The 26096-nt window shown below is 59.1% G+C and overlaps 1 protein-coding gene across 1 annotated transcript in view; it reads right to left on the bottom strand.

Annotated features, from left to right (window-relative positions):
• Positions 1-8534: 8534 nt before the first annotated feature.
• LOC115639422 (sodium/potassium-transporting ATPase subunit alpha-2) overlaps positions 8535-26096 on the bottom strand; it is a 34058-nt gene continuing 16496 nt past the window's right edge. Inside the window, exons 8-23 of the mRNA XM_030542141.1 lie at positions 25377-25645; positions 25018-25216; positions 23229-23338; positions 21101-21235; positions 20106-20295; positions 19734-19909; positions 19113-19249; positions 18882-19032; positions 17543-17711; positions 16875-17029; positions 14075-14198; positions 12806-12951; positions 12455-12585; positions 11659-11760; positions 9770-9861; positions 8535-9333 (exon numbers count right to left, since the gene is read on the bottom strand). Of these exons, the coding sequence (XP_030398001.1) occupies positions 9305-9333; positions 9770-9861; positions 11659-11760; positions 12455-12585; positions 12806-12951; positions 14075-14198; positions 16875-17029; positions 17543-17711; positions 18882-19032; positions 19113-19249; positions 19734-19909; positions 20106-20295; positions 21101-21235; positions 23229-23338; positions 25018-25216; positions 25377-25645 (2315 nt within the window). The 3' untranslated portion in view covers positions 8535-9304. The remainder of the gene's footprint in view (positions 9334-9769; positions 9862-11658; positions 11761-12454; positions 12586-12805; positions 12952-14074; positions 14199-16874; positions 17030-17542; positions 17712-18881; positions 19033-19112; positions 19250-19733; positions 19910-20105; positions 20296-21100; positions 21236-23228; positions 23339-25017; positions 25217-25376; positions 25646-26096) is intronic.

Below are 26096 nucleotides of genomic sequence, written 5' to 3'. Positions count from 1 at the left end.
GAACATGCCGTGTTCCTGCTCCTTCTCCCTCCCACAGCTTGTTATGCTGTGAAACAGCTGTTTTGCGGTGGCAAGTGCTGGGAGGAGAAGTGGGGATGTGGTGCTCTCAGGGGAGGAGGCAGAGTGGAGGTAAGCTGGGGTTGGGGGGCCGGGCAGGGAGCTGCTGCTGGGTCCAGAGTACCCACCAAGTTTACCCTGTGGGTGGTCCAGCCCCGGAGCACCCATGAAGTTGGTGCCTAGACTGGAGGGGAGAGAGAGGGTCTGGCATATCTACCTCTTCCTACAGCTTAGTGTCATCTGTGAACTTGCTGAGGGTGCAATTCATCCCATCATCCAGATCATTAATAAAGATGTTGAAAAAAATCACCAAGTGATTCATCCCTTCTTGTCCACTCCCAGCTTCTGGCAGTCAGAGGCTTAGGGACACCCAGAGCCTGGGGCTGCATCCAGACCATCTTGGCTAATAGCCATCGATGGACCTAGCCTCCAGGAACTTATCAAATTCTCTTTTGAAAAGAAGTAACTGCTACTGATGCAACCTGCTCAGTTCTGCACTGAATGATGCAGACTGGAACCTGAAGGTTTACACACACCTCTTTCCTTTGACCGCATGCAGTCACAGCTCTGTGCCGCTCCTCAAACTACCTGCCTCACAGTCACAGCCCTTCTGTGCTGCTCCAGTTTATTCCTCCACCATTCAGTACAGTTTCCCCTCACTCACTGACTGAGAGGGGAGAAAACCTTCTTCTGAGCACTTGCCCCATGCCTTGCAGCACAGCATCCCCTAGCACCTTATTGGGGCAGGCTTGACTCAGGAGGGACACAGCATTGCAGTCTGTAGCTAATTTTTGTCAGCTCCAAGGGGCAGAGCTAAGGTGATATGGATGTTACCTTCACACTGTATTTCCAAATTCTGGCTTTCTGAACTTTGAGTTTTCCTGATCTTGCCAGTTTGGAAGGGCATGAGCTACCCCCAGGCAACCTTAACTCTGTGTTCACAACATTTTTTGACATTTAATAGAACATAGACCACCCCCCCACCAACAGCTGCTGCTATAGGCAGCTGGAGCTCCCCCATCCCAGGGACTGACATAACAATTTGAGTGGAGAAGGGGCTAGAAGGAGCCAAAAGAGCCCAGCAGCTCAGCCCTGTCCCCTACCGGGGGGATAGTACCCCCTGCTGGAGCTGCCCCCTTCCCCACAGCAAAGAGCTTCAGAGCTGCAGGAAGAACAGGGGCAAGGGGCAGAGAGGTGGGTCTGGGGCACAGAATTGCTATGCCGCTGTTGGGGGTTAGAATTAGGGAAAACTCAGGGTCAGAGAACAGACTAATACTCACCATTTAATCTTTTTCAAACTCATGTTTTTGGGGCCAATCTCACTATTTTTTGAAGTCAGATTCATGCCTTTTGAACTCTTGCGGTTGGCAATGCCTTGTCCCTTCTGAGTCAGGCCTGGCCCCAATGCCCTAGTAAGGTGCTAGGGGACGCTGTGCTGCAAGGCATGGGGCAAGGTTTTCTTCCTTCTCAGGCAGTGCTGACCCAATGCCCCAGGGGGCAGGAACAGGGCCGGCTTTATGACCCGCGGGGCCCGATTAGAATACTCAGTGGCTGGGCGTCCACTCCGGGTTTTCTGCGGCACCGAAGGAGCCCCTGCTGCCGAAATGCTGCCAGAGACCCCTGGAGCGAACTCTCTGCTGCCGAAGACCCCCGGCGCAGGGCTCCCTTAGGCGCGGGGCCCAATTCCAGGGAATTGGATGAATCGGCTTAAATCGGCCTGGGCAGGAAGGCCAGTAGGGGGAGCTCTCCCCTCACAGTCAGCAGGGACTCCAATGTTCCAGTGCCGCGCTATGGGCTGCTGTGCTGCAGGGAGCAGAGTGAGGGCTGTGTCTGGCTGTTCCAACCTGCTGTGGGCTCTAAAGATCTCAAGCACTTTTCCCAAGAGCTGTGGCATTGACTCCAAATCTGCCTGGGGTAATTCCATTCTGTCTCCCTAGCACCCCCTGCAGTTTCAGCTGGATACAGGTGGTTTCTTCTTCCCTCCCTGTCCTAAGATAGGGTGACCAGGTGTCCTGATTTTATAGGGACAGTCCCTATATTTGGGGCTTTTTCTTATATAGACTCCTATTACCCCCACCCCCACCCCAACCCGATTTTTCACACTTGCTATCTGGTTACCCTGTCCTAAGATGATATGCAGCATTGTTGCATTCCCACCCCAGAGGTGGCTGCATTTCAGTGATCCGAGAAGTGACTGATCTGGACTCCACTAAGGCCAAAGGTGCAATAGAAATGCAATGCATTATTATTGCCATCATGGGGAGCGGAAAAGGGTAGGCATTTCTGGAACCCTGCTGATTTCAAAGAGCCCAGGGATTCTTTCCTCTGCAGCTTGCATGCCTAAGCATTTTTCCTTGCTCTTTTAAAAAGCATTGAAAGGGTTAAATGATCATTTAGGTGCAGGCCTGTCAAACTGTCAGGTTTTTATTTGTGAAGGGGATGGACGAGGCGGGGGATATAAAGCCAAAAAGGGGGAGAGGAAATGTAGTGTGGATTTTCAAGGACAACTTTCAGTGAAAACCATGGTGTGGTTTTCACTGGAACACTTTCCCTGCTGTATTGGAGACCCAAACCCAACACCTTTTGGCTGAGAACCAGGAAGTGAAACTGACCAGCCTGTCATGTACAAAGAGTCCAAAAATAATCAAAGATCCTAAGTCAGCTGGGGAAATTGGGGTGAATTGAGGTGTCCATTCAAGGTGATCGCCAAGTTTTTCTTCCCCGCACACAGAGATGAGGGGACTCTGCTTTTAATTCACCAGCTTCATGTTGCTTGTCTTGCCCTTTAAGGATATTCAAAAAAACCAAATCACTCAGAACTGGTAACTCTGGCCACATGTCAGAGGGGTTTAGGTGCCTAGAGATGCAGATAGGCGCCTCATGGGAGTTTCTAAAGTGCCGAGGGGTGGGATTTGCAAGGGGATGTATCAGAGGGGTAGCCGTGTTAGTCTGGATCTGTAAAAGCAGCAAAGAGTCCTATGGCACCTTATAGACTAACAGATGTTTTGGAGCATGAGCTTTCGTGGGTGAATACCCACTTCGTCAGATGCATGTCTGACGAAGTGGGTATTCACCCACGAAAGCTCATGCTCCAAAACGTCTGTTAGTCTATAAGGTGCCACAGGACTCTCTGCTGCTTTTAAGGGGATGTAGGTGCCTAATGCTTCATTCCAACATTAAGGCATCACTGGCATTAACAACTCCCCCCTCAGCTGCTTCCTGATCCTATAGGGGCCTAAAGTCCCTCGGTGCCTGAATTTCCACCATTAAAGTCCCTCAGGCACCTACATTTGGGTGGTTGGACCCACGCAGAGTTGCCTGGATCCTGACATCACCCAAGCACCTAACTCATTTTCGAGCCCCCGTGGGATTCACAAACTAAGCAGCCCTGGGAGGAGCGATCTGCTAGACATGCGCTGAGCATGTTGAAACCCCATAGAAGAGCTACAGGAGGGCAGGGATGGGATACAGCGGGACCTAGACAAATTAGAGGATTGGGCCAAAAGAAAACTGATGAGGTTCAACAAGGACAAGTGCGGAGTCCTGCACTTAGGACGGAAGAATCCCATGCACTGCTACAGACTAGGGACTGAGTGGCTAGGCAGCAGTTCTGCAGAAAAGGACCTAGGGGTTACAGCGGATGAGAAGCTGGAAATACCCACCCTTGTCCGCTCCCCATGATGGCAATAATAATGCATTGCATTTCTATTGCACCTTTGGCCTTAGTGGAGTCCAGATCAGTCACTTCTCTGTTCACTGTTAGTCTATAAGGTGCCACAGGATTCTTTGCTGCTTTCAGAGAAGCTGGATATGAGTCGACAGTGTGCCCTTGTTGCCAAGAAGGCTAACAACATATTAGGCTATATAAGTAGGGGGGATAGCTCAGTGGTTTGAGCGCTGGCCTGCTAAACCCAGGGTTGTGAGTTCAATCATTGAGGGGGCCATTTGGGGATTGGTCCTGCTTTGAGCAGAGGGTTGGACTAGATGATCTCTTCCAACCCTAATAATCTATGATTCTAAGTAGGGGCATTGCCAGCAGATTGAGGGATGTGATCATTCCCCTCTGTGACAAAGTGGGAATGTTCTTGCTGTGTTATGTGAATACTGAGTGGGGAGTATTGACCTGGGAAGGTGGCAGGGGAGTTGTGCTGGGACTGACTGCCTTGGGGAAGGGAAGCATACCTGAGAACCCAGGAGGGGGGTTGGAGGCCAGGTGACACCTCTGCCAAGGACACAAAGGCTGGGGGAGGAGCTAGAGTGAGGCTGAGTGAGAGGCTGGGGGGAGTTTTCAGTTTTGGAGCTGGCTGGGAAATGGAGAGGGGCTTTCCCAACAGGGCTGTGGCCTCCCTGGGGGCCCCAGAAGGACCTAACTAAAGGGGGTCCTGTTGTCTGTACTGGCAAGACCTGTTCTGGACTGTGTTCCTGTTATCTAAATAAACCTCTGTTTTACTGGCTGGTTGAGTTTCACGTCTGACTGTGAAGTGGGGGTGCAGGACCTTCTGGCTTCCTCAGGACCTCGCTGGGGCCGGCTTGCTGTGGGAAGCGCACAGAGGGGCAAAGGATGCTGAATGCTCTAAGGAGAGACCCAGGTGGTGAAGCCGTGTGAGCTTCTTTTCCTGAAGACAGGCTGCTCCAAGGGAGAGGAGGGTCCCCAAAGTCCTGACTTTGTGGGGAGCAGTTCCAGAGCATCACCTGGGGACTCCGTGGCACCCTCTATTCGACATTGGTGAGGCCTCATCTGGAGTACTGTGTCCAGTTTTGGGCCCCGCACTACAAGAAGGATGTGGAAAAATTGGAGAGTCCAGCGGAGGGCAATAAAAATGATTAGGGGGCTGGAGCACATGATTTATGAGGAGAGGCTGAGGGAACTGGGATTGTTTAGTCTGCAGAAGAGAAGAATGAGGGGGGATTTGATAGCTGCTTTCAACTACCTGAAAGGGAGTTCCAAAGAGGATGGATCTAGACTGTTCTCAGTGGTAGCAGATGACAGAACAAGGAGCAATGGTCTCAAGTTGCAGTGGGGGAGGTTTAGGTTGGATATTAGGAAAGACCTTTTCACTAGGAGGAAGGTCAAGCACTGGAATGGGTTCCCTAGGGAGGTGGTGGAATCTCCATCCTTAGAGGTTTTTAAGGTCAGGCTTGACAAAGCCCTGGCTGGGATGATTTAGTTGGTGTTGGTCCTGCTTTGAGCAGGGGGTTGGACTAGATGACCTCCTAAGATCCCTTCCAACCCTGATATTTTATGATTCTATGACACCTGCCCCCCCCTTATATCCTTTAGTTCAGTGCGTGGAGCACCCAGCCAGGATTGGGAGGTGCTGGTTCAAATCCCCCCTTTGCCCAGTGTGAAGATGGCAGAGCCAAGACTGAACTTGGCTCTCCCTGAGTGCAGCCCTCACCACAGGTCTATGGGACGTCTGGGAGAAGCGCTCTTGAGCTCTCCTGGCAGAGCTGTTCCACCAGGGCTCTCGCACCCTGGAGCACTGGGATCAAAGCTACAATGGGACCAAGGTGGGTCTAATCCCCGCTGTGTTAAAGGAGATAACACTGCTATTGCCAAGAGTCACTGTAAGGGTAACGCAATAACTCTGCTTCCTCTCACTCACTTTGGGGCTATTGCTCATGCTAGTTTCTCAGCTCAATTTAAAACTGTTGTTCCCTCCAGTCTAACGGGGCACTTCTGTTCCTATAGCTACTGCCTCTCAACAGAGATGGCCATAGCCCTTGGCAAAGGGCTGGAGAGAGGCCACACACTTAGCTCCAGTGGGAAGATCACACAGAGCATCTATGGCAGAGGCAGCAATTGAACCTTGATCTCCTGGGTGACAGCCTGGTGCCTTTGCCACAAAAGCCCCCTCCACCGCTCAGTCTGCAGTGCCAGCATTAGCACGAGGCCTTCCATGTATAATGGCGACATCTGGGGCTTGCTGTGGGGCCATTTCTGGATGTGATAACATCTGGGCTGCTCTGGTGAGACCGGACCCTCTGCGGGAGGGAAGGCGAGCCAGGCAAAGGGCTGATTTTTCTCTGACAGGGTCACACTGCTCAACTCATGCCCCTGCCATCACCGGCCTGTTCAAATGGGCTTCCATGTTTCCACTGGCCTAAGTGAATCCTTCCATGCGCTGGCCATGGCTTTGCACCACTGCCATGTGCAAACTGACCTCATGATTTATCTCCCCTGTGCAGTACTTCTGGCTTTGCAGACCCTGCAGGAGCCTCGAACCCTCCCCCCAGGCTCCGGGGCAGCGCGAGTCGGGGGAAGGGAATGCCAGGTGCCCCACTGTGACTGCCTGTGGACAGGTGGCGTGGGAAGGTTGCAAACCTCTCGCTGTTGGGAGCACGGGTCTTTAAGGCAAGCTATGCCCTGGCCCTATTTATAGCCCAACAGCTGCTCATATTTTAATCAGTGTGAAATGCCTGGGCCCTGGCAGCGGGCGTGACGGGTTTCAGCTCTTTCTGCTGACCCAGGGGCTTATTTTTACATCACCAGCTCAGCTCCTCTTAACAGTGCCAGTGCTCGGGCAGCGGCATCACCTGCCGGCCAACGGGGGGCACCGCTGCCAGGGTGGGATCGATGCTGCCGGAGCCACGGGGTGAAGGGTGGGAGCTGCATTGCAAAGCCCGATGGGTGCACAGCCCCCAGCGTTTGCACCTCAGGGCAGGAGCATGGGCGGGGCTGCTCCCAGGGGAGGGGGTGCTGGGCAGAGAGAATGAGAGCAGGAGGGGTCAAGAGCAACACCATGGCAGGGGAGAGCCCCACCTTCTCACTCCTGTCATCCCACACACCTACCCCATCACTCTCACTGTCATCCCTCCCTCATCACCCACATCCCCTCCAGCCCTCGCCCCCTACCCGCTTCCCCCATCTCCCTGCCATCCCCATCAACCCTCACCCCTACCCCAGCCCTACCCCCTGCCAGCTTCACCCCCACCCAAACTGAGGTTTTGGGACTGACAAGATGGAATCAGTCCTAGGCCTGAGAAAGTAAAAGCAATTTGAGACTTGAATGTACCAGAACTGAGGGGTATAGTAGGGATGGTAAACCACCTACCTACAGAAAACGAATTCAGGATCCAGATCATATGTGATCGAGCCCGACAGTGGAGAGTTCAGCAGCACTCATCAGCATTTACAGTTTGCTCCTTAGAGAGAGCAATCAACAATGCAAACTCGGCAGATGCAGAACAAGGTTTCCAAACCAATCAGAGCCAGATAGGGCCACTCCAGGCGGTCGCCTAGGGCGGCAGGATTTGCTGGGTAGCATTGTGCCACTCTTGGCGGAAATTCGGCTTTGGGGGGGGTCCTTCCACTCCGGGTCTTCGGCGGGAATCCGGTGGCAGGTCCTTCACTCACTCTGCTGCCAAAATGCCCCGAAGATGCGGAGCGGAAGGAACCCCTGTCGCCGAATGCTCAGAGGAGGAGCGCTGCCGCCAAGGGCGGCAAAAACCCTGGCGCCGCTTCTGGAGCCAGTCGTTAACTAACGGCCAGCAGCCAGAGGACCAGTTCTGTAATTAGGAAACCAGCACGATTCAGAGACACTCAACAGCCTGATCTGTACTGAATTTCAAAGAGAGCGTGGCAGGGTAACTGTGGTAAATGGTGGGAATGTAGAACTTAAAGAGGGAGAGGTAATGAACATTAAACTGCGTGATACTGTTCAGCCACTAGGTAGCGCTATGTGTACAACACCATTGAAACAGGCCTGGAGAGGAAATCTGAGCACCGCTGGGGTGAGCAGCTCTGAGGCTGGGCCAGCTCTGGACTCTGGTACCAAGGAACATGACACGCTCGTGCTGCCCTCGAGAGGCTCAGAGGTGGGGGCAGGACGTGCTCCCTGTTAGCCCAGAGGCAGAGGCGGTGGAGCCAGAGGCCAAGTCTCACGTTCCAGTCCCTCCTTCCCAAGCAGACCTGTGGCTGACTGGGCACGGAGCTGAAGGAACTCTGAGGCAGGAAGGGGTTAAATTATTTTTATTGCACATCTTCGACATACGAAGTGCCTGCTTTTGGGGGCTCCTCTGCCCTTCCACCTCCAGCCCAGGGCAGTGACCAGACCCCCTGGACCCTCCCTCCCCCACCTGTGCCAGTGATCAGACCCTCTGTCCCCTCCCCTCTGCCCAGAACAGTGACCAGATCCCTGCCTCTCCACCTCCACCCAGGGCAGGGACCAGACCCCCTGCCCCTCCATCCCCATCCAGGGCAGTGTTGCCCCAGCAAACAACCCCCCAGCACCAGTGTAGTGTAGGGGCTGGGGATCTGCTCGCAGCCATGGGGAGCCCTTACGCACCAGGCCTGGGGGTAGGGTGACCACCTTTTCAAAAGGCAAAAGTGGGACACATGAGCCCCACCCCCCTCTTTGGCTCCACCCCCTGCTCCTCGTCTTCTTCCCCCTCAAGCCCCTGCCCCCTGGCCAGGCCAGAAGCCAGAGCCAAGGAGCCCCAGAGCCTTCACCTGCCTTGAGTGGGGAGCTGGGGGGCTTGAGTGCATCTTGTGTCCCTGCCCCCCGGAGTGTGCCACCCAGGGCAGGTGCAAGGTCTGGGGCTCCCCACAGGGGTCCGGGCTCCTTGGGTGGCTCTTACTATGGCCCAGCTCCAGCTTCCAGCCTGGTCAGGGGACGAGACCTTGGGGGGAGAGGAGGATCAGGGGCGGGGCCTTGTGGCAATGGGGGGCTAAGGCTTACCTCCACCCCCCACCACCGGGAAGAGGCTGGCACCGCCTGATCCTGTCCCGGAATCATTCAGTCCTGGACCGGGGCTTGAACTCTGCATTTCGAGACTCTCCTGCCTGATTCAGGACAGGTGATCACCCTACCTGCGGGTGCCTTTCATCCTCACAGCAGGGGCCCTAGGGTGCCCCCCCCACTCCCTCTTTCTCTGGCCAAGGGCTGCTGGCTCCACAGAGCCCAGCTGGGACCCACCAGAGCTTGGCTCCCCTCTCTCCCCCATAGGCCTGTCCAGGGTCCCTGTGTCTTATCAAGTCACCCCCCCTCCCCACATGGAAATCAGCAGGGACCCAGTGGAGTCAAGCCTGCTCCGCCTACCTCCCTGCCTAGCTACCAGGGCAGGGGTAGGGGGTCTCGTCCCCTCGTCCCGGCAGGGTTAGTGCCTACGCGTTAGATCTACACAGGGCAGCGTGTGCTGCTGATGCCCCCTTCCCCCCCCCAATTCTGCTCTAAGGTTTGTGGTGGTGCCAGGCGGCCCGGGCGGAGCAGCGATGTGGAGAGAGGCTCCGCCTGGCTAGCCCAGCTCAGTAATACGTCTCCTTCTCCACCCAGCCTGGGGAAGGAAGGAAGAGAAGCTTCTCAGTCCCAGCAAACAGGGAAGCAGGCAGAGATGGAGCCAACGGCTCCGGGGGGGGGGGGGGGGCCTGGCTGGGGGTGGCGGTGCCAGGGCAGGGTGAGAGGTCCAGTGGGTCAGACATGGGCCTGGTCTGGGGGGACATGACGTCCATTCCCTGCTTGGCACAGCCTCCCTCCAGAGCCGAGCGTCTCTGCCAGTGGGCCGCCCACGGTCCCTGATCCAACCCCAGGGCAGCAGGGCCTGTTGCCTTCCCCTCCCAGGCACCAGGTCGAACCCTGGCCCAGGGCAGCAGGAATGGAGAGAGCTGGGGAGTCCTGTGGCAGAGTGGGGGGTGGGTGGGAGGAGGTGGCACTGCGCGGGGGTTGGGGGCTGTGGACAGGAGGGAGGGGGGCCTGCGTGGGCAGGAGCTCACCGCCAGGATAGCGCCGCAGGATCAGCTTCCGCACTTCATCGTACACGAAGATCAGCAGGCTGTAGGGGAAGGCGCAGAACCACCAGGTGACCCTGTGGGGAGCAGGGGGAGTGTTAGGGGCTGTGCCGTGGGGGGACCTGGGCAGGGAGCAGTAGGGACTGCACTGCTGAGGGTGTAGAACTGATGAATGAAATTGTTTTCAATTGTTCACTTTATTAATATAACTTCATAAGTAAAGTTTTATGAATGAAAAGACATTCATTCAGAAAACCGGTTACCCCAAGAGCTGGCTAATTAATAATTAAGATGCTTGTTAAGAGCCACAGTTGTTCAGCCTGCTGCCTTTCCAAATTTCACTATCAATCCAATTCCTGCTTAAATCACTGAGGACTGGTCTACACTACAGGGGGAAATCGATCTTAGATACGCAACTTCAGCTACGTGAATGACGTAGCTGAAGTCGAATATCTAAGATCGGATTACTCACCCATCCTCACCGCGCGGGATCGATGTCCGCGGCTCCCCTTGTCGATTCCGCAACTCCGCTGGGGTTGGTGGAGTTCCGGAATCGATATAAGCGCGCTTGGGGATCGATATATCGCGTCTAGATGAGACGCGATATATCGATCCCCGAGCAATCGATTTTAACCCGCCGATACGGCGAGTAGTCTAGACGTAGCCTGAGACTTGCACTGTTTCAGTATTGTAACTTCTGTTCATCATTCATTACACTTACCTACGTTGTAACTTCTGTTCACTGTTTGCCATATTGTAATTCAAACCCCATTTTAAAACGCTCACTCCATTTTGGAAAAGCTGGCTCCAACCTTCATTTTTGCAAACCCTGCGGTAATCTCATTAGTTTAGGTTAAATGTGTGAATAAGGTATGTATGAATGATGGAATCAACCTCCAGCACCAGCCTGTCCTGATGAAATGGAGTTCAAACACCAAAGGCTGAAGATGCAGACAAGAGCCCTAACAAAGTAAGAAGAGTTCACCCTAAAAAGAAAAGGTACAATAGAAGGAAGATCAAAGCCAGGTCCCAGGCTGAAAGTCACATCTGCAACTGACAGGTGATCAATCACCAAACCCAGAGGCAGCTTGACACAGCAAGACCTATAGACTCTGAATTTAAACTAAAGCCTACAAAACGGATGGGTGAGATGAAAGACTTTGGAAGGTAACATTCTGCTGCCAACATGGAAGGGCATCGGTGCATGCCCAACAGAGACCCAGCTCATCCTTGCGCCCGACTTTCCTGGCCAGTTCGCTGCCACAAGCTACGAACCAAGCCATGAACTCAAGCTACATGCAGGACTGGTAACTATCAGGCAGCTGCAGAACATCTGATGGGTGTGTGTGTGTGTGTGTGTGTCTAGGTATTAGGTGTAATGTGTGTGTATAAGGATTAAGATATTAGTTATTGGTCATAAATCAAATTATCATAATAAATGTGGCATCTTTGTCTTGCCCCCTGAAAAGATCCTGTGTAGTTTTGTCTGCATAACAGGGGGACCTTGCCGGGGCGGGGGGGGGGAGTGGGGAGCACTAGGGACCATGCAGCAGGGGGGAACCTGAGTAGGGTGAGTGCTAGGGACTGTGCCACTGGGGGGATCCCGCCTGGGGGAGCCCTAGGAACTGTGCTACCCAGGGGATCCTGCTTGGGGAAGCGCTAGGGATTGAGCCACTAGGGGGACTCTGAAGCGTGCGGGGGGGGGAGCACTGGGGACTACGCTGCTGGGGAGACCCTGTGGGAGTGGGGGCTGGATTGCGCCACTCGGTGCCTATGCTGGGGAAAGGGAGCCAGGCCGAGGCATGTGAGGGGGGCAGCAGCTCCCTGCTGTCTGTGCCCTTTGGGACCCTGCCCTATGGCTACGTGTCACTCACTTGAGTGGGTACATCCGCAGCGCCACCCCCATGCCAGGGCAGTAGGACAGGAAGGCTGCCAAGGCCGTCTCTTCCAGGAGACCGAAAATCAGAATTTTGTTCCTGGAGGGGAGAACATCACAACACAAGAAATGAGGGGGCGCGGCAGCAACCTGAGCCCCCCACTCCCGAGCCTCCACTCCTCCCCGTCCCCCTGGCCCCAGAGGACTGTGTCAGTCCACGGAGAGGTGCGAGGAGTCCCAGGGACAGAGGGCTTTGGGTGGGGGATTACAAGGTGTGGGGAGTTCGGTGTGTGCTGAAGGGGGCCGGGCAAAGCCAGCTGGGATCCAGAATTTGCCCACCCAGAAGGCATGAGCAGAACCGCTGGCGCCCCCTAGTGCCACACTGGGACCAGCACTACCTGCAAGTAGGGAGCCCCCTACTGAGTCCCCCACCTCCACTCTCTGCAACACACGTCCGCCTGGGGCACTGGGCCCAGCACTGGCTCAGATGGGAGAGCCCCCCTTCCTGAGCTTCCCACCCCACATTCTGCAGCACAGCGCCCCCCAGCACTGCCCCGGGGCACTGGCATCAGCACAGGCTTAGGGGGGAACAGACACCCCCCCCACTGAGCCTCCCACTCCACTTCCTGCAGCACAGCTCCCCCGGGGCACTTGGCCCAGTGCCCTTTACTGAGGTCCCCACCCTGTGGAATGGCCAAGCCTCCCCTTCCCTGTCACCACAGAAGTCCCGAAGGTCCTGTGTGAGCAGGGGGGTGCAGGACCAGGGGTTGGTGGGTGCGTGGGCTGGGACTCACTTCATGCCCTGCTGGAAGACGGAGTTCCTCCGGGTCTTGCAGATGATGAGGTCGGCCCACTGCACCACCACGATGCTGGCGAAGAAGGCCGTGTGGCATGTAAACTCCACCACCTTGCGCTGCTCGTAGGTCTGCAGGGACAGGGACGGGACACGGAGCACGAGGGAGGGCAGCTGGCTCCAGGCCGGCTCCCTCGGGCAGCAAGACACCCCCCTACCACAAGACTGGCGGCCCCTCAGTCCCTGTCCCCCAGCTGAGAGGGGGGCTGATGGGAGCTCTGCGAATGCTGAAGCGGGAGAAGTGGGGGGCCACGCCTGCTCCCTGCCCCTGGCTCCCTGGGGCTGTACTCACCCACTCCTGCCCGTAGCTGTCCTCCAGGTCGTTTTTGGAGCGGTCATCCCAGTCCAGGCGGATGCCTAGCAGGGTGGATGGCAGGAACCCGTTCTCCGCCAAGATCACAAAGTAGGTGAAAAACCCGCCCAGGGCCTGGATCATACCTGGGGAGGATGGCGGGGTAGGAGGGAAAGGCCACAGAGAAAGAGAGGAGCAGAGACCCGTAAATGCTCCTTCCTGGTTGTCCAGTACCAACCTGAACTGCGAAGGAACCAGTGGCTCTCCACGGACCCGCTCAGCACCCTGGCCTCTCGGCACGGCACATTGGCACTCCCTGGTCAGTGCCCCAACCAGGGCATGGCTCAGCTGACGGGCCAGAGCCCTGCACAGGCTGGGTCAGCTGCAAGGGCAAGGCCCTCGCCCCCAGGAGCCTCCTGTGTTGCAGATGGTTACCACAGCAGAGCTGTGTGTCTCACCTGGATGGTGCCACCTCCAGCAGCACAGCGCCCCCTGCTGCCATGCTGGGACACTGGTCAGTGCCAACTGCTGCTGCCCCTGCTGCAGCACAGCACCCCCTTCTGCCATGCTGGGATACTGGTCAGTGCCAACCATTGCTGCCCCTGCTGCAGCACAGCTCCCCCTGCTGCCACGCTGGGACACTGGTCAGTGCTAACTGCCTCTGCGCCCTGCTGCACAGCGCCCCCTGCTGCCACGCTGGGACACTGGTCAGTGCCAACTGCTGCTGCCCCTGCTGCAGCACAGCACCCCCTGCTGCCATGCTGGGATACTGGTCAGTGCTAACTCCCTCTGCGCCCTGCTGCACAGCGCCCCCTGCTGCCATGCTGGGACACTGGTCAGTGCCAACTGCTGCTGCCCCTGCTGCAGCACAGCACCCCCTGCTGCCACGCTGAGGTACTAGCAGTGCCAACCCACATTGCTCCCTGCAGCACAGCGTCTCTTGGTACCATGCTGGGTACAGGTCAGTGCCAACCCACGCTGCTCCCTGCAGCACAGGATCCCCTTCTGTGACACTGGGGTACTGGTCAGTGCCAACCCCCTGTGCCCCCTGTAGCCATGAGCCCCCTGCTGCCACGCTGGGTACTGCCACTGCTCCCTGCAACACAGCGCCCCCTGCTGCCACACTGGGATACCAGGTTCAGCACTAACTCGGGGGAGGGCACCCTCTATTGAACCACCACCAAGGCTTCCTGCAGCCCCTGGGCTGGGGGGTCTCAGTCCAGGGCTGCAGCCGCAGGCTGAGCAGACAGTGCCCACAGCTCCACTCACCGATCTGCCCGTAGGCCATGCTGATGAGTCGCTCATTCACCAGCTTGTCCGTCTTGGGGTTCCGCGGCTGCCTCTTCATGATGTCGCTTTCTGCGGCTTCATAGGCCAGGGAGATAGCGGGGACCTGGTGGGCAGGAGGGGCCGGGAGTGAATGGGGCTGGAGTCCAGGGACTCCTACTCAACAGAGCTAGGAAACCTCTTCTGCCCGTGGCATCTCGAGGGAGGGACTCAGGGCTCAGATCCAGGCCTAAGCTCCTTGTTGGGCTCCAGGCTCCAGCTCTCAGGGGATGGAGAACCCTCAGTGGGCCCATCCCCCAGGGCGGGATTGTCTGGTGCTACAGCGAGGGCATCTCCAGCTCAGTGTGAACTGCCCATAACAATGCGCCCAGGGAGGAAACGAGTCCATGGCCCCAGAGACTGTGCGGCTTGGAAAGGTCGCCCGAGAGTCAGCCTCAGTCCTCCTGGACTCACTGCAACCCCCTTGTCCTCTGGCACCTCGGCTCTCCCTGCTTGTGGTATGCAGGGTCTCCATCCTTCCAGCTTGAACTGACCTGCCTGTCTTTCCCTCCCTCCCTGCTTCCATCTATCCACTGACCTGCCTGTCCATCCCTCCAGCCCCCACTGACCTGCCTGTCCATCCCTCCAGCCCCCACTGACCAGCCTGTCCATCCCTCCAACCCCCACTGACCTGCCTGTCCATCCCTCCAACCCCCGCTGACCAGCCTGTCCATCCCTCCAACCCCACTGACTGGCCTGTCCATCCCTCCAACCCCCACTGACCGGCCTGTCCATCCCTCCAACCCCAACTGACCAGCCTGTCCATCCCTCCAACCCCCACTGACCAGCCTGTCCATCCCTCCAACCCCCACTGACCTGCCTGTCCATCCCTCCAACCCCACTGACCTGCCTGTTCATCCCTCCAACACCCACTGACCAGCCTGTCCATCCCTCCAACCCCCACTGACCAGCCTGTCCATCCCTCCAACCCCCACTGACCAGCCTGTCCTTCCCTCCAACCCCCACTGACCGGCCTGTCCATCCCTCCAGCCGCCACTGACCGGCCTGTCCATCCCTCCAACCCCCACTGATCGGCCTGTCCATCCCTCCAACCCCCACTGACCTGCCTGTCCCTCCCTCCCTCCCTCCTTCCATCTATCCACTGGCCAGCCTGTCCATCCCTCCAGCCCCCACTGACCTGCCTGTCCATCCCTCCAACCCCCACTGACCAGCCTGTCCATCCCTCCAGCCCCCACCGACCAGCCTGTCCATCCCTCCAACACCCACTGACCTGCCTGTCCTTCCCTCCAACCCCCACTGATCAGCCTGTCCATCCCTCCAACCCCCACTGACCGGCCTGTCCACCCCTCCAGCCCCCACTGACCTGCCTGTCCATCCCTCCAGCCCCCACTGACCTGCCTGTCCATCCCTCCAACCCCCGCTGACCTGCCTGTCCATCCCTCCAACCCCCGCTGACCTGCCTGTCCATCCCTCCAACCCCCGCTGACCTGCCTGTCCATCCCTCCAGCCCCCACTGACCTGCCTGTCCATCCCTCCAGCCCCCACTGACCTGCCTGTCCATCCCTCCAACCCCCGCTGACCAGCCTGTCCATCCCTCCAACCCCCAATGACCGGCCTGTCCCTCCCTCCCTCCCTCCTTCCATCTATCCACTGGCCAGCCTGTCCATCCCTCCAGCCCCCACTGACCAGCCTGTCCATCCCTCCAACCCCCACTGACCAGCCTGTCCACCCCTCCAGCCCCCACTGACCTGCCTGTCCATCCCTCCAGCCCCCACTGACCTGCCTGTCCCTCCCTCCCTCCCTCCTTCCATCTATCCACTGGCCAGCCTGTCCATCCCTCCAGCCCCCACTGACCTGCCTGTCCATCCCTCCAACCCCCACTGACCTGCCTGTCCTTCCCTCCAACCCCCACTGATCAGCCTGTCCATCCCTCCAACCCCCACTGACCGGCCTGTCCACCCCTCCAGCCCCCACTGACCTGCCTGTCCATCCCTCCAGCCCCCACTGACCGGCCTGTCCATCCCTCCAGCCCTCACAGACTTGCCTTTCCCTCCCTCTCTCCCTCTGCCCATTGCCTGACTCGCCCATCCAGCCACACATCCATCTAGCTTGTGGGTTATTCAGCTTGGGTTGCCCCCACTGAGACAGGCCGAGACATGGGGGGAGGGGTATGATTTTGCCCAGCAGAGCCAGGCCCTACGTGGCCATATGGCACCAGCATGCTGCCGCCCACTGGGGGTGGGGGTGGGCGGGGAGGGCTGTGCTGGACGCTGGGGGACTTTCATGCCATGACACTAAGCACAAACCGTAGTGCAGCGTCTGGGATTTGTGCTATCAGCTCAATCCATTCTCTTCCTGCCATGGCAGCCCAGGGCTGGGGCCTGGGACACAGGGAGTGGGGCCGGCCGGAGCCCAGGGAGGGAACAGCCCCCCACGCCATGCAGACCAAGCCAGGCTTGAATCCGCACTGCTTCCATCCCCGTGCCAGGAGGAGGAGTCGTTGGCCTCATTCCCTGCAGGGCCCAATCCCCTGACCCGGCCCCTTGGGTCCCCAGCGGGCCTGGCAGCCCGCTGCACCCAATTCTCCCTGGCGCCCTTGAGGGACTCAGTGCCCCGAGCCATGGGCAAGAGAAAGAGGCATCCTCAGGGCTCAGCTGCGGCCAAGGCTAAGGGCACTGTTCTCCTCCCCTATCCCGCTCTCATTCACCCCTCCCCCACTTCCAATTTCATCCCCCCCACCCTCCCATCACACCCCTGCTCCCTTCCCCCACATCACACACACCATGTCGGTACCCAGGTCGATGCAGAGGATGGTGACGGTGCCCAGGGGTAGTGGGATATTGATGATGATGAAGAGCAGGAAGGGGGTGATCTCGGGAATGTTGCTGGTCAGCGTGTAGGCGATGGATTTCTTGAGGTTATCGAAGATCAGGCGGCCTGGCAGGAGCAAACACAGGGAGAAGGAGAGTGGCAGGGCAGAGGGAGGTTGGGCAGAGGATGAAGATGGCACTGGGCGGGGAGGATCAGAGGGGGTGGGGAAGGTTGTGTTGCTGCCTCTGGCAAGGCCTGGCACAATCTGGGCAGCGAGAACATCAGCTTCCTCCACTCAGAGACAGCGACACCGGGCCAGGCTCCAAGCCCAGCAGCCAGTCTACTCCGGCGCAGGCCGGCACATGGCTTGCTCCAGCCAGCTTGGTGATCTCTGGGCACCCATCAGGGCTCTGTTGTTGGAGGACTGCCCCACGGCAAGGCAGCAGGAGGCTGATCCGGGGCAGGGGCTGGGCTGGGCGAACCAGTGGCAGGCCCATGTCCTCGGGTGCCCTGGATCCTGGTGCCTGCCTGGTGCTTCGCTGATGTCCGGGTCACAAATTGGCTGGGTCTGAGGGAGAGGGATGCTGGGAGGGAGGGCGCTGCCCGCCTCCCTGACCCCACACCAGCCTGGGCACCCACCTTCCTCCACCCCCGTCACGATGGAGGCGAAATTGTCATCCAGCAGGATCATGTCGGCTGCCTGCTTGGAGACATCGGAGCCAGCGATGCCCATGGCGATGCCGATGTCGGCCTTCTTCAGGGCGGGTGAGTCATTCACGCCATCCCCTGTCACAGCCACGATGGCCCCCTAAGAAGGGAGAGGCAGGATTGGCACCCGGAGGGGGCAGTGCCAACCCTTTAACTGGGGGTTGGGCAAGGTGGGAGATGCCCAAGGGGAGGGCGCTGGGGGGGGTGACTAAGCAAGGGCCACTGGCTCCACTGCACAACCGTGCTGTAGGGGGCGCAGTGGGGCTGAAGGAGACGTACACCCCCAATCCTGACCAGGTCCCTCCTGCCCAGATAGCACTAATGTTTGGGCCAAACATGGCCCAGGTCACTGCATTCACCCTGGACTGTCACCTGTTCCCTGCCACACATCGCAGGGCTTGGAGCTGGGCAGGGGGGGCCCCGGCCAAGAGATGGAGCTGGTGAGTGAGTCCTTGAGCCATAGGGGGCTGCATGGATTGGGAGTGAAAGAAAGGCTGGAGGGACCAGGACTCCTGGGTTCTACTCCTAGCTCCAGGCCGGGATTGGCAGGTATTGGTCACAGCAGGGAGGCCTAGGTGTCAGGACTCCTGGGTTCTATTTCTTACTCTGGATGGGGAGTGGGGTCTAGAGGTTACAGCAGTGGAGGGCTGAGAGCCAGGGCTCCTGGGTTCTAGTCCTGACTTGGCTGGAGAGTGGAGTTTAGTGGTTCGAGCAGGGTAGCTGGGAGGCAGGACTCCTGGGTTCTATCTCCAGCTTTGGGAGTGGGGTGGGGTCTAATGGCTAGAGTAATTATTCCCCATTTATGTCCTTGGGGCTCTGCGCTAGAGGAGGGGGTGGCCCCAGTGGGCCTGGCTCTGAGCTCGCTGGCCAGGAGCTGGACCACACGGAGGCCATCAGGAGGAGAGAGGAGCTGCCCAGATGGCACCGAGCCTTTGCGCCAGCTGGGCACGGCTCAACCCACGGACACACGAGTGCTGTGGTATCCATGGCAATTCCTCTGAGGGTCACTAACCCACAGTGGCCGGCTCTATCAGAAGCAGGGCAGGGGGGCAGGTTTCGGAAGGGCAGGGACCTCTCCCCACCTGGCTGTGCTGGCCAGCCAGCCATTCAGAGCAACCCAGACTGAGAGCCGTCCCTGGGGACATGCGGCCTGGAGGGCACTGGCCTAGGCCTCTCCAGTGGGGCAGTTAGGGGCAGGCGTGTGGGGCAGGCTGGCCAGCAGGGGGCAGGCTGGGTGCTCGGGGATCCCCCACAGGGTGCAAGTTCTCACCTGCCTCTGGCAGCCCTCCACGATGATGAGCTTCTGCTGGGGGGAAGTGCGGGCAAAGACAATCTCCGTGTGGTTCTTGAGGATCTCGTCCAGCTGCTCTGGAGTCATGTCCTTGAGGTCAGAGCCGTGCACCACACAGGCCTTGGCTTCCCTGTGAGGCGAGAGCAGCGTCAGGGCTGGCCAGCTCCCCACAGCCCGGCCGAGGGGCCCTAGGAGCCAGAGCCGGCCTACCTGGGGTTGACCTGGCTAACAGGGATGTTGAGCCGGGCCGCGATGTCCTCCACTGTCTCGTTGCCCTCGGAGATGATGCCCACGCCCTTGGCGATGGCCTTGGCGGTGATGGGGTGGTCGCCGGTCACCATGATCACCTGGGGGTGGAGCCAGGCAGCAGTCAGGGCATGGACACTGATGGGCAGGGCCCGGTGCCCTGGCAATGGAGCTGGGAGCCAGGACTCCTGGGTTCTGTTCCCAGCTCCGGGAGGAGTAGGGACTAGTAGTTAGAGCGGGGCAGCTGGGAGCCAGGACTCCTGGGTTTTGTTCCCAGCTCTGGGAGAGAAGCGAGGTCTAGTGTTTAGACTGGGGATGGTGGCTGGAAGTCAGGACTCTTAACCACAGTGGGGAATGTGGTCTAGTGGTTAAAGCAGGAGCCAGGACTCCTGGGTTCTGCTCCTGACAATGCAGTGTTTGGGCCAATGCATCATGCCTGCTGGGTTTTGCACAGGGTCCCTGGCTTTGCATCCAGCGCAGCAGCGAGCAGAGCTGTCTGTCTGCAGGCCCCACCTATGCTCTGCCCCCAGCCTGGAGCATGGGCTCGCCTGACCGGGTAGTGAGATCTCTGCCTAATGGCCTTACCTTAATCCCTGCACTCCGGCACTTGCCCACCGCATCTGGCACAGCCGCCCGGGGCGGGTCGATCATGGACATGAGCCCCACGAAGCACAGGCCGGTAGTGGGGAAGTTGATCTCGTCCACGTCAAACTTGAACCCCCGGGGAAACTTGTCTTGGGGCAGGTGGAGGTGGCAGAAGCCTGGGAGAGCCGAGAGTGCCAGCATGAGCTGCAGCCAGACACCCCTGCACCGTGCACAATCATCCCTGCCCTGTTGGTACTCACAACCACCCGTGCAAACGCACCTGTGCACACACACACTACACGGTGTTTCGTTCATAGTCTCCTCCCATGTGCCCCCCCCGGCCCTTCCCTCCCAGTGCCCGGATGCCCTCACCCAGCACTCGCTCCCCCAGCCCGCCCAGCTCAAGGTAGGCATTCTGGAAAGCGTCTCTCATCTCCTCGTCCAGGGGCAGCTCCTGGCCCTGCACCAGGATGGTGGAGCAGCGGTCGAGGATGCGCTCCGGCGCGCCCTTCATCACCAGCAAGTAGCCCTCGGGATTGTCCTCACGCTCGTGGATGGAGAGCTGGAACACAAGGGGGAGCCGGCTAGGGGGAGCCATGCTGGGAGGACGGGACTCGCCTCCCTCCAGCGCTGCACCCCGAGTCGCCTGCCACTCCCCCCATGGCCGCCCCAGGACCTTTCCCTCTGTCTCTCTAGGCCTCCCCATCCTTTTGCCCCCAACTCACCTGCTCTCCTCCCCACCCCATCCCAGTGCCTCTCCTCCCCCTCCTCTGCCCTGGGCTGCTCTCCCTGAACACGCCGCCTGAGCAGGCCTGGGGCTCCCTGGCCCCCTCCAGCTCCTCCTTGCCCTGTATCTGGGAGCTCAGCAGGCTGCAGCTGGGAGCTGGTTGCTGGCCAGAGCGCAGCCTCCTTTCTATGCCCAACTATTATCCATGGGGACTGAATCTGCTGAATGAATATTGGCAACAGCCAAGATCAGCCGGCTCAGCTGGGGACTGTGGATGCTGGGGGCCAAGTGGCCAGTGACCCACTGCACAGCTGGGGGCTGAGGATGCTGTGGGGCTGGGAGCTGAGTGGCCAGCGCCCCAGTGAGCAGCTGGGGGCTGAGGATGCTGTGGGGCTGCTGGGAGCCAAGTGGCCAGCACCTCACTGCATGGCTGCCCCCAAGGGGCACAATTTTCCCGTAGGCCCATTGCATTCCTACACTTATCCCCAATGCCATCTCCAAGCCACAGCCCGATTCCCTCCCCCGTCACACAGTGACCCCCCAGCCCCACGTCTGTTCCTGATCTGTGCCCATATCAACCCAGCTTGGGCCCTCTGAGCCCCGGGCCCATGCTCCAGCTCCAGCCCCAGCTCCAGCCCACCTGGTACTTGTTGGTGGAGTTGAAGGGAATCTCTGTCACTTTGGGGTTCTTGTCCCGCATCTTCTTGACGGAGCCGCAGGAGAGCTGGATGCACTTGAGCAGGGCCGACTCGGAGGCGTCGCCCGCTGTGTCCCGCTGCCGAGGGGAGAGGAGCCGTCAGTGCAGGGCAAGGGCAGCCCGGAGGGGGCGCTGCTGGGCAGACTGGTGGGGTGAAGGGATGAGAGGTGCATCTGGGGTCACGGCCAACGGGAGGGCAGTCATGACCATGGCCAATGGATGGGGTGGGGCAGTGGAGCCCTGGCCAATAGGAGGGAAGGTGTGGCTGGGGTCAAGGCCAATAGGAGGGGAGGCAGGGTGAGGCCGTGCCTAATAGAATAGGAGGTATGGCAGAGGCCAAAGGATGTGGAAGTGGGGCAAGGCTATGGCCAATGTGTGAAGAGGTTGGGTGGGGCCATGGCCAATGGGAGGGGAGGCATGGCTGTGGCCAATGGATGGTGTGGGGAAGAGGCACTGGCCAATGGGAGAGGAGGCATGGCTGTGGCCAGTGGATGATGTGGGGTAGGGGCACTGGCCAATGGGAGGGGAGGCATGGCTGTGGCCAATGGATGGTGTGGGGAAGAGGCACTGGCCAATGGGAGAGGAGGCATGGCTGTGGCCAGTGGATGATGTGAGGTAGGGGCACTGGCCAATGGGAGGGGAGGCATGGCTGTGGCCAGTGGATGGTGTGGGGAAGGGGCACTAGCCAATGGGAGGGGAGGCATGGCTGTGCAATGGCTGCAGAGACAGGGCGAGGCTATGGCCAATGGGTCAGGAGGCAAGGTGGGACCACGGTAAATGTGAGACAGGGGAGGCGTGGCTGGGGTAGTGGGTCCCTGGCCAATAGGAGGGGAGGTGTGGCTGGGTGATGGCCAATAGGAAGGGGGTGCAGCTGTGTGGCCAAGGTCAATGGGAGGGGAGGTGTAGCATGTACCCCCCTATAACAAAGTTTGGGGACATCTGATCTAAAATATAGGGTGCTGGACACTGCAGGTAACCTGTGGGCCCAGTGCTCTGATCCAGGGGCCAGGGACACTGGTCTACATGGGTCTGATCCAACACAGCAGGGGGATAAAGGACTAGCTGGCTTCATGGCTCTGATGCTGGGCAGCAGAGTCAGGGACATGGGGGAACACAGGCCACAGCTCTGTCCTACTGAGGCAGAGAAGGGGTTATTGGCTCGCTGGGCATTGCTCTGATCTGGTGCGGCTGGCAGACAGACTGTGGGGCTCGCTGGGCGTTGCTCTGATCTGGCGGACGGGCTATGGGGCTCGCTGCGCATTGCTCTGATCTGGTGGGATTGGCAGACAGGCTGTGGGGCTCGCTGGGCATTGCTCTGATCTGGTGGGATTGGCGGACGGGCTATGGAGCTTGTTGGGCATTGCTCTGATCTGGTGGGGTTGGTGGACGGGCTATGGGGTTTACTGGGCATTGCTCTGATCTGGCGGGGTTGGCAGATGGGCTATGGAGCTTGTTGGGCATTGCTCTGATCTGGTGGGGTTGGTGGACGGGCTATGGGGCTTGCTGGGCATTGCTCTGATCTGGTGGGGCTGGTGGATGGGCTCTGGGGTTCACTGGGCATTGCTCTGATGCTGACAATCCTGCTGAGACAGGGAACAACCCAGCCACGTATAATGGGTCAGACTGAACAGCCCCTGGCTCTGGGATGTGGCCCTAGGAAAGCACATTCCCATGGGCTGCCTTCTCCCCAGGCTGGCCATGCGGCCAAGGGGGAGCTGCACAGGTCTGAGACCCGCTCCCTGGGGGAGGGGTCTGGGGGGGGTAGAGCTCTGGCAGTGTGGCAGAGGCTGGGGGCTGCCCAGGCTCCCTGGGCAGTCTGAGCCCAGCTGGCTGTGGTTGTGGGAAGCCATGATCCCATCTCAGTGCAGCTCCTCACGGATCCCCTCCTCGATCTCACGTGGTGTCCCAGGCTGGGATCAGAGAAGCATGAAGGGTAGGGGAGACAGGGGGAGACCTGCAGAGCCCATATCCCCTGGGCAGTCTGGTGTCCTCAGTGCTGGGGTCCATCTCACTTCGGGGAGCTGTGCAGGGAGCCCAGGAGTGAGGGGTGGGGTCCAGGAACCCAGCTTGCCTTGGAGATGGAGACGTTCTCTTGGCCTGGCTTGAAGACAGCTCGATTGCACAGGCCGGCGATGCGGGCTAGGGCCGCCCAGGTGGGTGAGCGCTTATCGAAGGTTGCACCTGGCAGGAGACACACCAGTCAGCCACATGACCCCACCCAGACCCCCGACCACAGGACTGGAGCAGTGAGCTGCGCCCCACTGCCTGGCTGCAGCATTGTCACGTACAATGCCCCCTTCTGGCAGAGGCTGGGACTGGAGTACCCAGGAATTCCCCCCCATAGCCAGTTCTCCTGCCCACCTCCTACAGCGCCCCCTGCTGACTGAGGCTGGGACTAGAGTAGCCAGGAACTCCCCCCATAGCCAGTACTCCTTCCCTGCCCCCCTACAGTGCCCCCTTCTGGCAAAGGCTGGAACTGGAGTAGCTAGGAACTCCCCACACAGCCAGTGCTCCTGCCCCGCCCCCTACAGCACCCCCTGCCAAGAGAGGTCTGGATGGAGCAGCCAGGATCTTTCCTGCAATCTCTAATCCAGCAGAGCCTACTCTTGGGAGGTGCCCAGGTCTCCAAACCAGAGCCTCCCAATGTCAGGTCCCATGGGATCGAACTGAGACTGAGGCAAACAAGGGAAAGAAGAGCCAGGAATTCGGGAGAGGAACATGGAACATGGGTGCTGTGTGCGAGGGCTTGCCACATCCACCCTGCAGGCACTGCCATGCTACCTTCTGCCCAGGGCACACTCTGGGGCTCAGCACAGCTGACCCTGCAGTGCCACAAGTTCCCCCCGTACCCTCACCTCAGCCCTGCCCTGAAGCAGCACCAGGGGTTAGACAGATGCAGATGGGGGGAGGCAAGGATGGCTGGAGTGAGGAGATACACAAGATGATGAGTTAGGGGAGCAGGTAGCCGGAGTGGAGGTGGTGTCAGGGGGCACAGATGGGGTGGTGGGAGGCACAGGGGGCGTGGGTGTAGGGTACAGGCAGCCATGGCACATGGGTGGTGATGACAGGGGGCAAGGGCACGGGCGAGGGGGATAGTGATGGAGGGTGCAGGCAGTGGTGGTAGTGGGGGGCATGGGTAGAGGTGGGGGGTGACGGCACACAATGGTGGGTGGTATGTGAGAGCATAGGTGGAGTTGGCATGGCGCTTAGGTAGGGATGGGGGGTGAGGGCACACAGTGGGGGAGTGTGACAAAGTGGGAATAGTATTTGTATGAGTCCTGTTTCTGCCTCAGTTTCCCCCATATGCTGCATTGTTACCCAGTGTGTGGAGAATGAGAGTTTGCTCACAGGACAGGCTAAGGTTATGTCTACACTACACACCTTACAGCTGCACCACTGTCAGGTCTCCCATGTAGCCGCTCTGTGCCGACAGGAGAGAGCTCTCCTGCCGGCATAATTAAACCACCCGCAACGAGCAGCAGTAGCTATGGCTGTCCACACCGGTGCTTTCATCACTGAAACTTACGTTGGTCAGTGGTGTGATTTTTTTCACATCCTGTCTGACAAAAGTTTTACCAGCAAAAGTGCTGACGTAAACCTAGACTTAGGTGGTGGAGATAGTGGCAGGGGGTGTGTGTGTGGCAGTCCCAGGGGTTTGGGCAGTGGGGTAGTGGCAGGCAGAAGGACACAGTGGTGTCGGGGGGCGGTGTGAGTGGCGGGGATGTGAGCAGGGGCGCCGGGGTGGTGACGGCACTGGTGGAAGGGAAGAGGGTGGTGGAGTGGTAATGGCACAGATGGTGGGGGGCACAGGCAGCGGAGGTGGGGGGAACAGGTGGCAGGTAGCAGTGACGGCCTCTCACCGGACTGGTCCTCGGTGGTGTCAGCCTCGTGGATCTGGTTGTCGAACCACATGTGGGCGACTGTCATGCGGTTCTGGGTCAGGGTGCCTGTCTTGTCGGAGCAAATGGTGGAGGTGGAGCCCAGTGTCTCCACTGCCTCCAGGTTCTTCACCAGGCAGTTCTTGCGTGCCATGCGCTTGGCGGTGAGGGTCAGACACACCTGCGGGCCGGAGGGGGGGCAGTCAGAGCAGGCATGGGGGTGGGGGGGATTTGCACCTGGCACTGCCAGTGTGGTCAGATCGCCCTGCACTGACTGTGCCAGGGGGCCTGGCCAGACACCCAGCCCCACCCTTGGGTAGCGCAGGAGCGGAACCTGTTACCGTGACGGTTGCCAGGAGCCCCTCCGGGACATTGGCGACGATGATGCCGATGAGGAAGATGACGGCCTCCAGCCAGGTGTAGCCGAGGATGAGGGAGAGGATGAAGAAGGAGAGGCCCAGGAAGACGGCCACCCCGGTGATGAGCTGGATGAAGTGCTCGATCTCCATGGCGATGGGAGTGCGGCCCACCTCCAGCCCCGAAGCCAGCGAGGCGATGCGGCCCATCACTGTGCGGTCCCCGGTCGAGATGACGATACCCCGGGCAGTGCCTAGTGCAGTGGTGGGGGAGGGGAGACAGGTATTTCAATACTTCTGGGGGGAAGACTGGAACTGGAGTGAGGGATCTGGGGCTGGGAGGGGGCTCAGGAGCAGCTCTGGTAAAGGATGGATTGAGGGACCCCAACAATGTAGCAACTCCCCCGTGCATCGCTTGTCTGGGCTCTGGGTATCCTCTCAGCCCTGGACCAGGAGCCTTTGTCCCTCCAGGGATCCACTCGAACCCTGCCTGGTGGCTATTCTGTGCAATGAGCTTGCGGGGGTCTCAGCCCATCCCAGCAGGCTGGCCCCTGATTGGCAGCATGAGGACTGGACAAGGCCCCTCACTGTTAGCAGGCAAGCACATGCCACCCATTGGGCGGGTGATAGGTCTGGCGGGGATGGAGGCCTGGTTTGTCTCTGGGGTTAGGCCCTTGTCTGAGCAACAGGCCCCACCAGCCTTCA

This window comes from Gopherus evgoodei, chromosome 24, assembly GCF_007399415.2.
Source record: "Gopherus evgoodei ecotype Sinaloan lineage chromosome 24, rGopEvg1_v1.p, whole genome shotgun sequence".
Taxonomy (NCBI): Eukaryota; Metazoa; Chordata; order Testudines; family Testudinidae; genus Gopherus; species Gopherus evgoodei.
The sequence above is the reverse complement of the archived record's forward strand: the minus strand, read 5'-3'. Positions and strand labels throughout refer to the sequence as shown.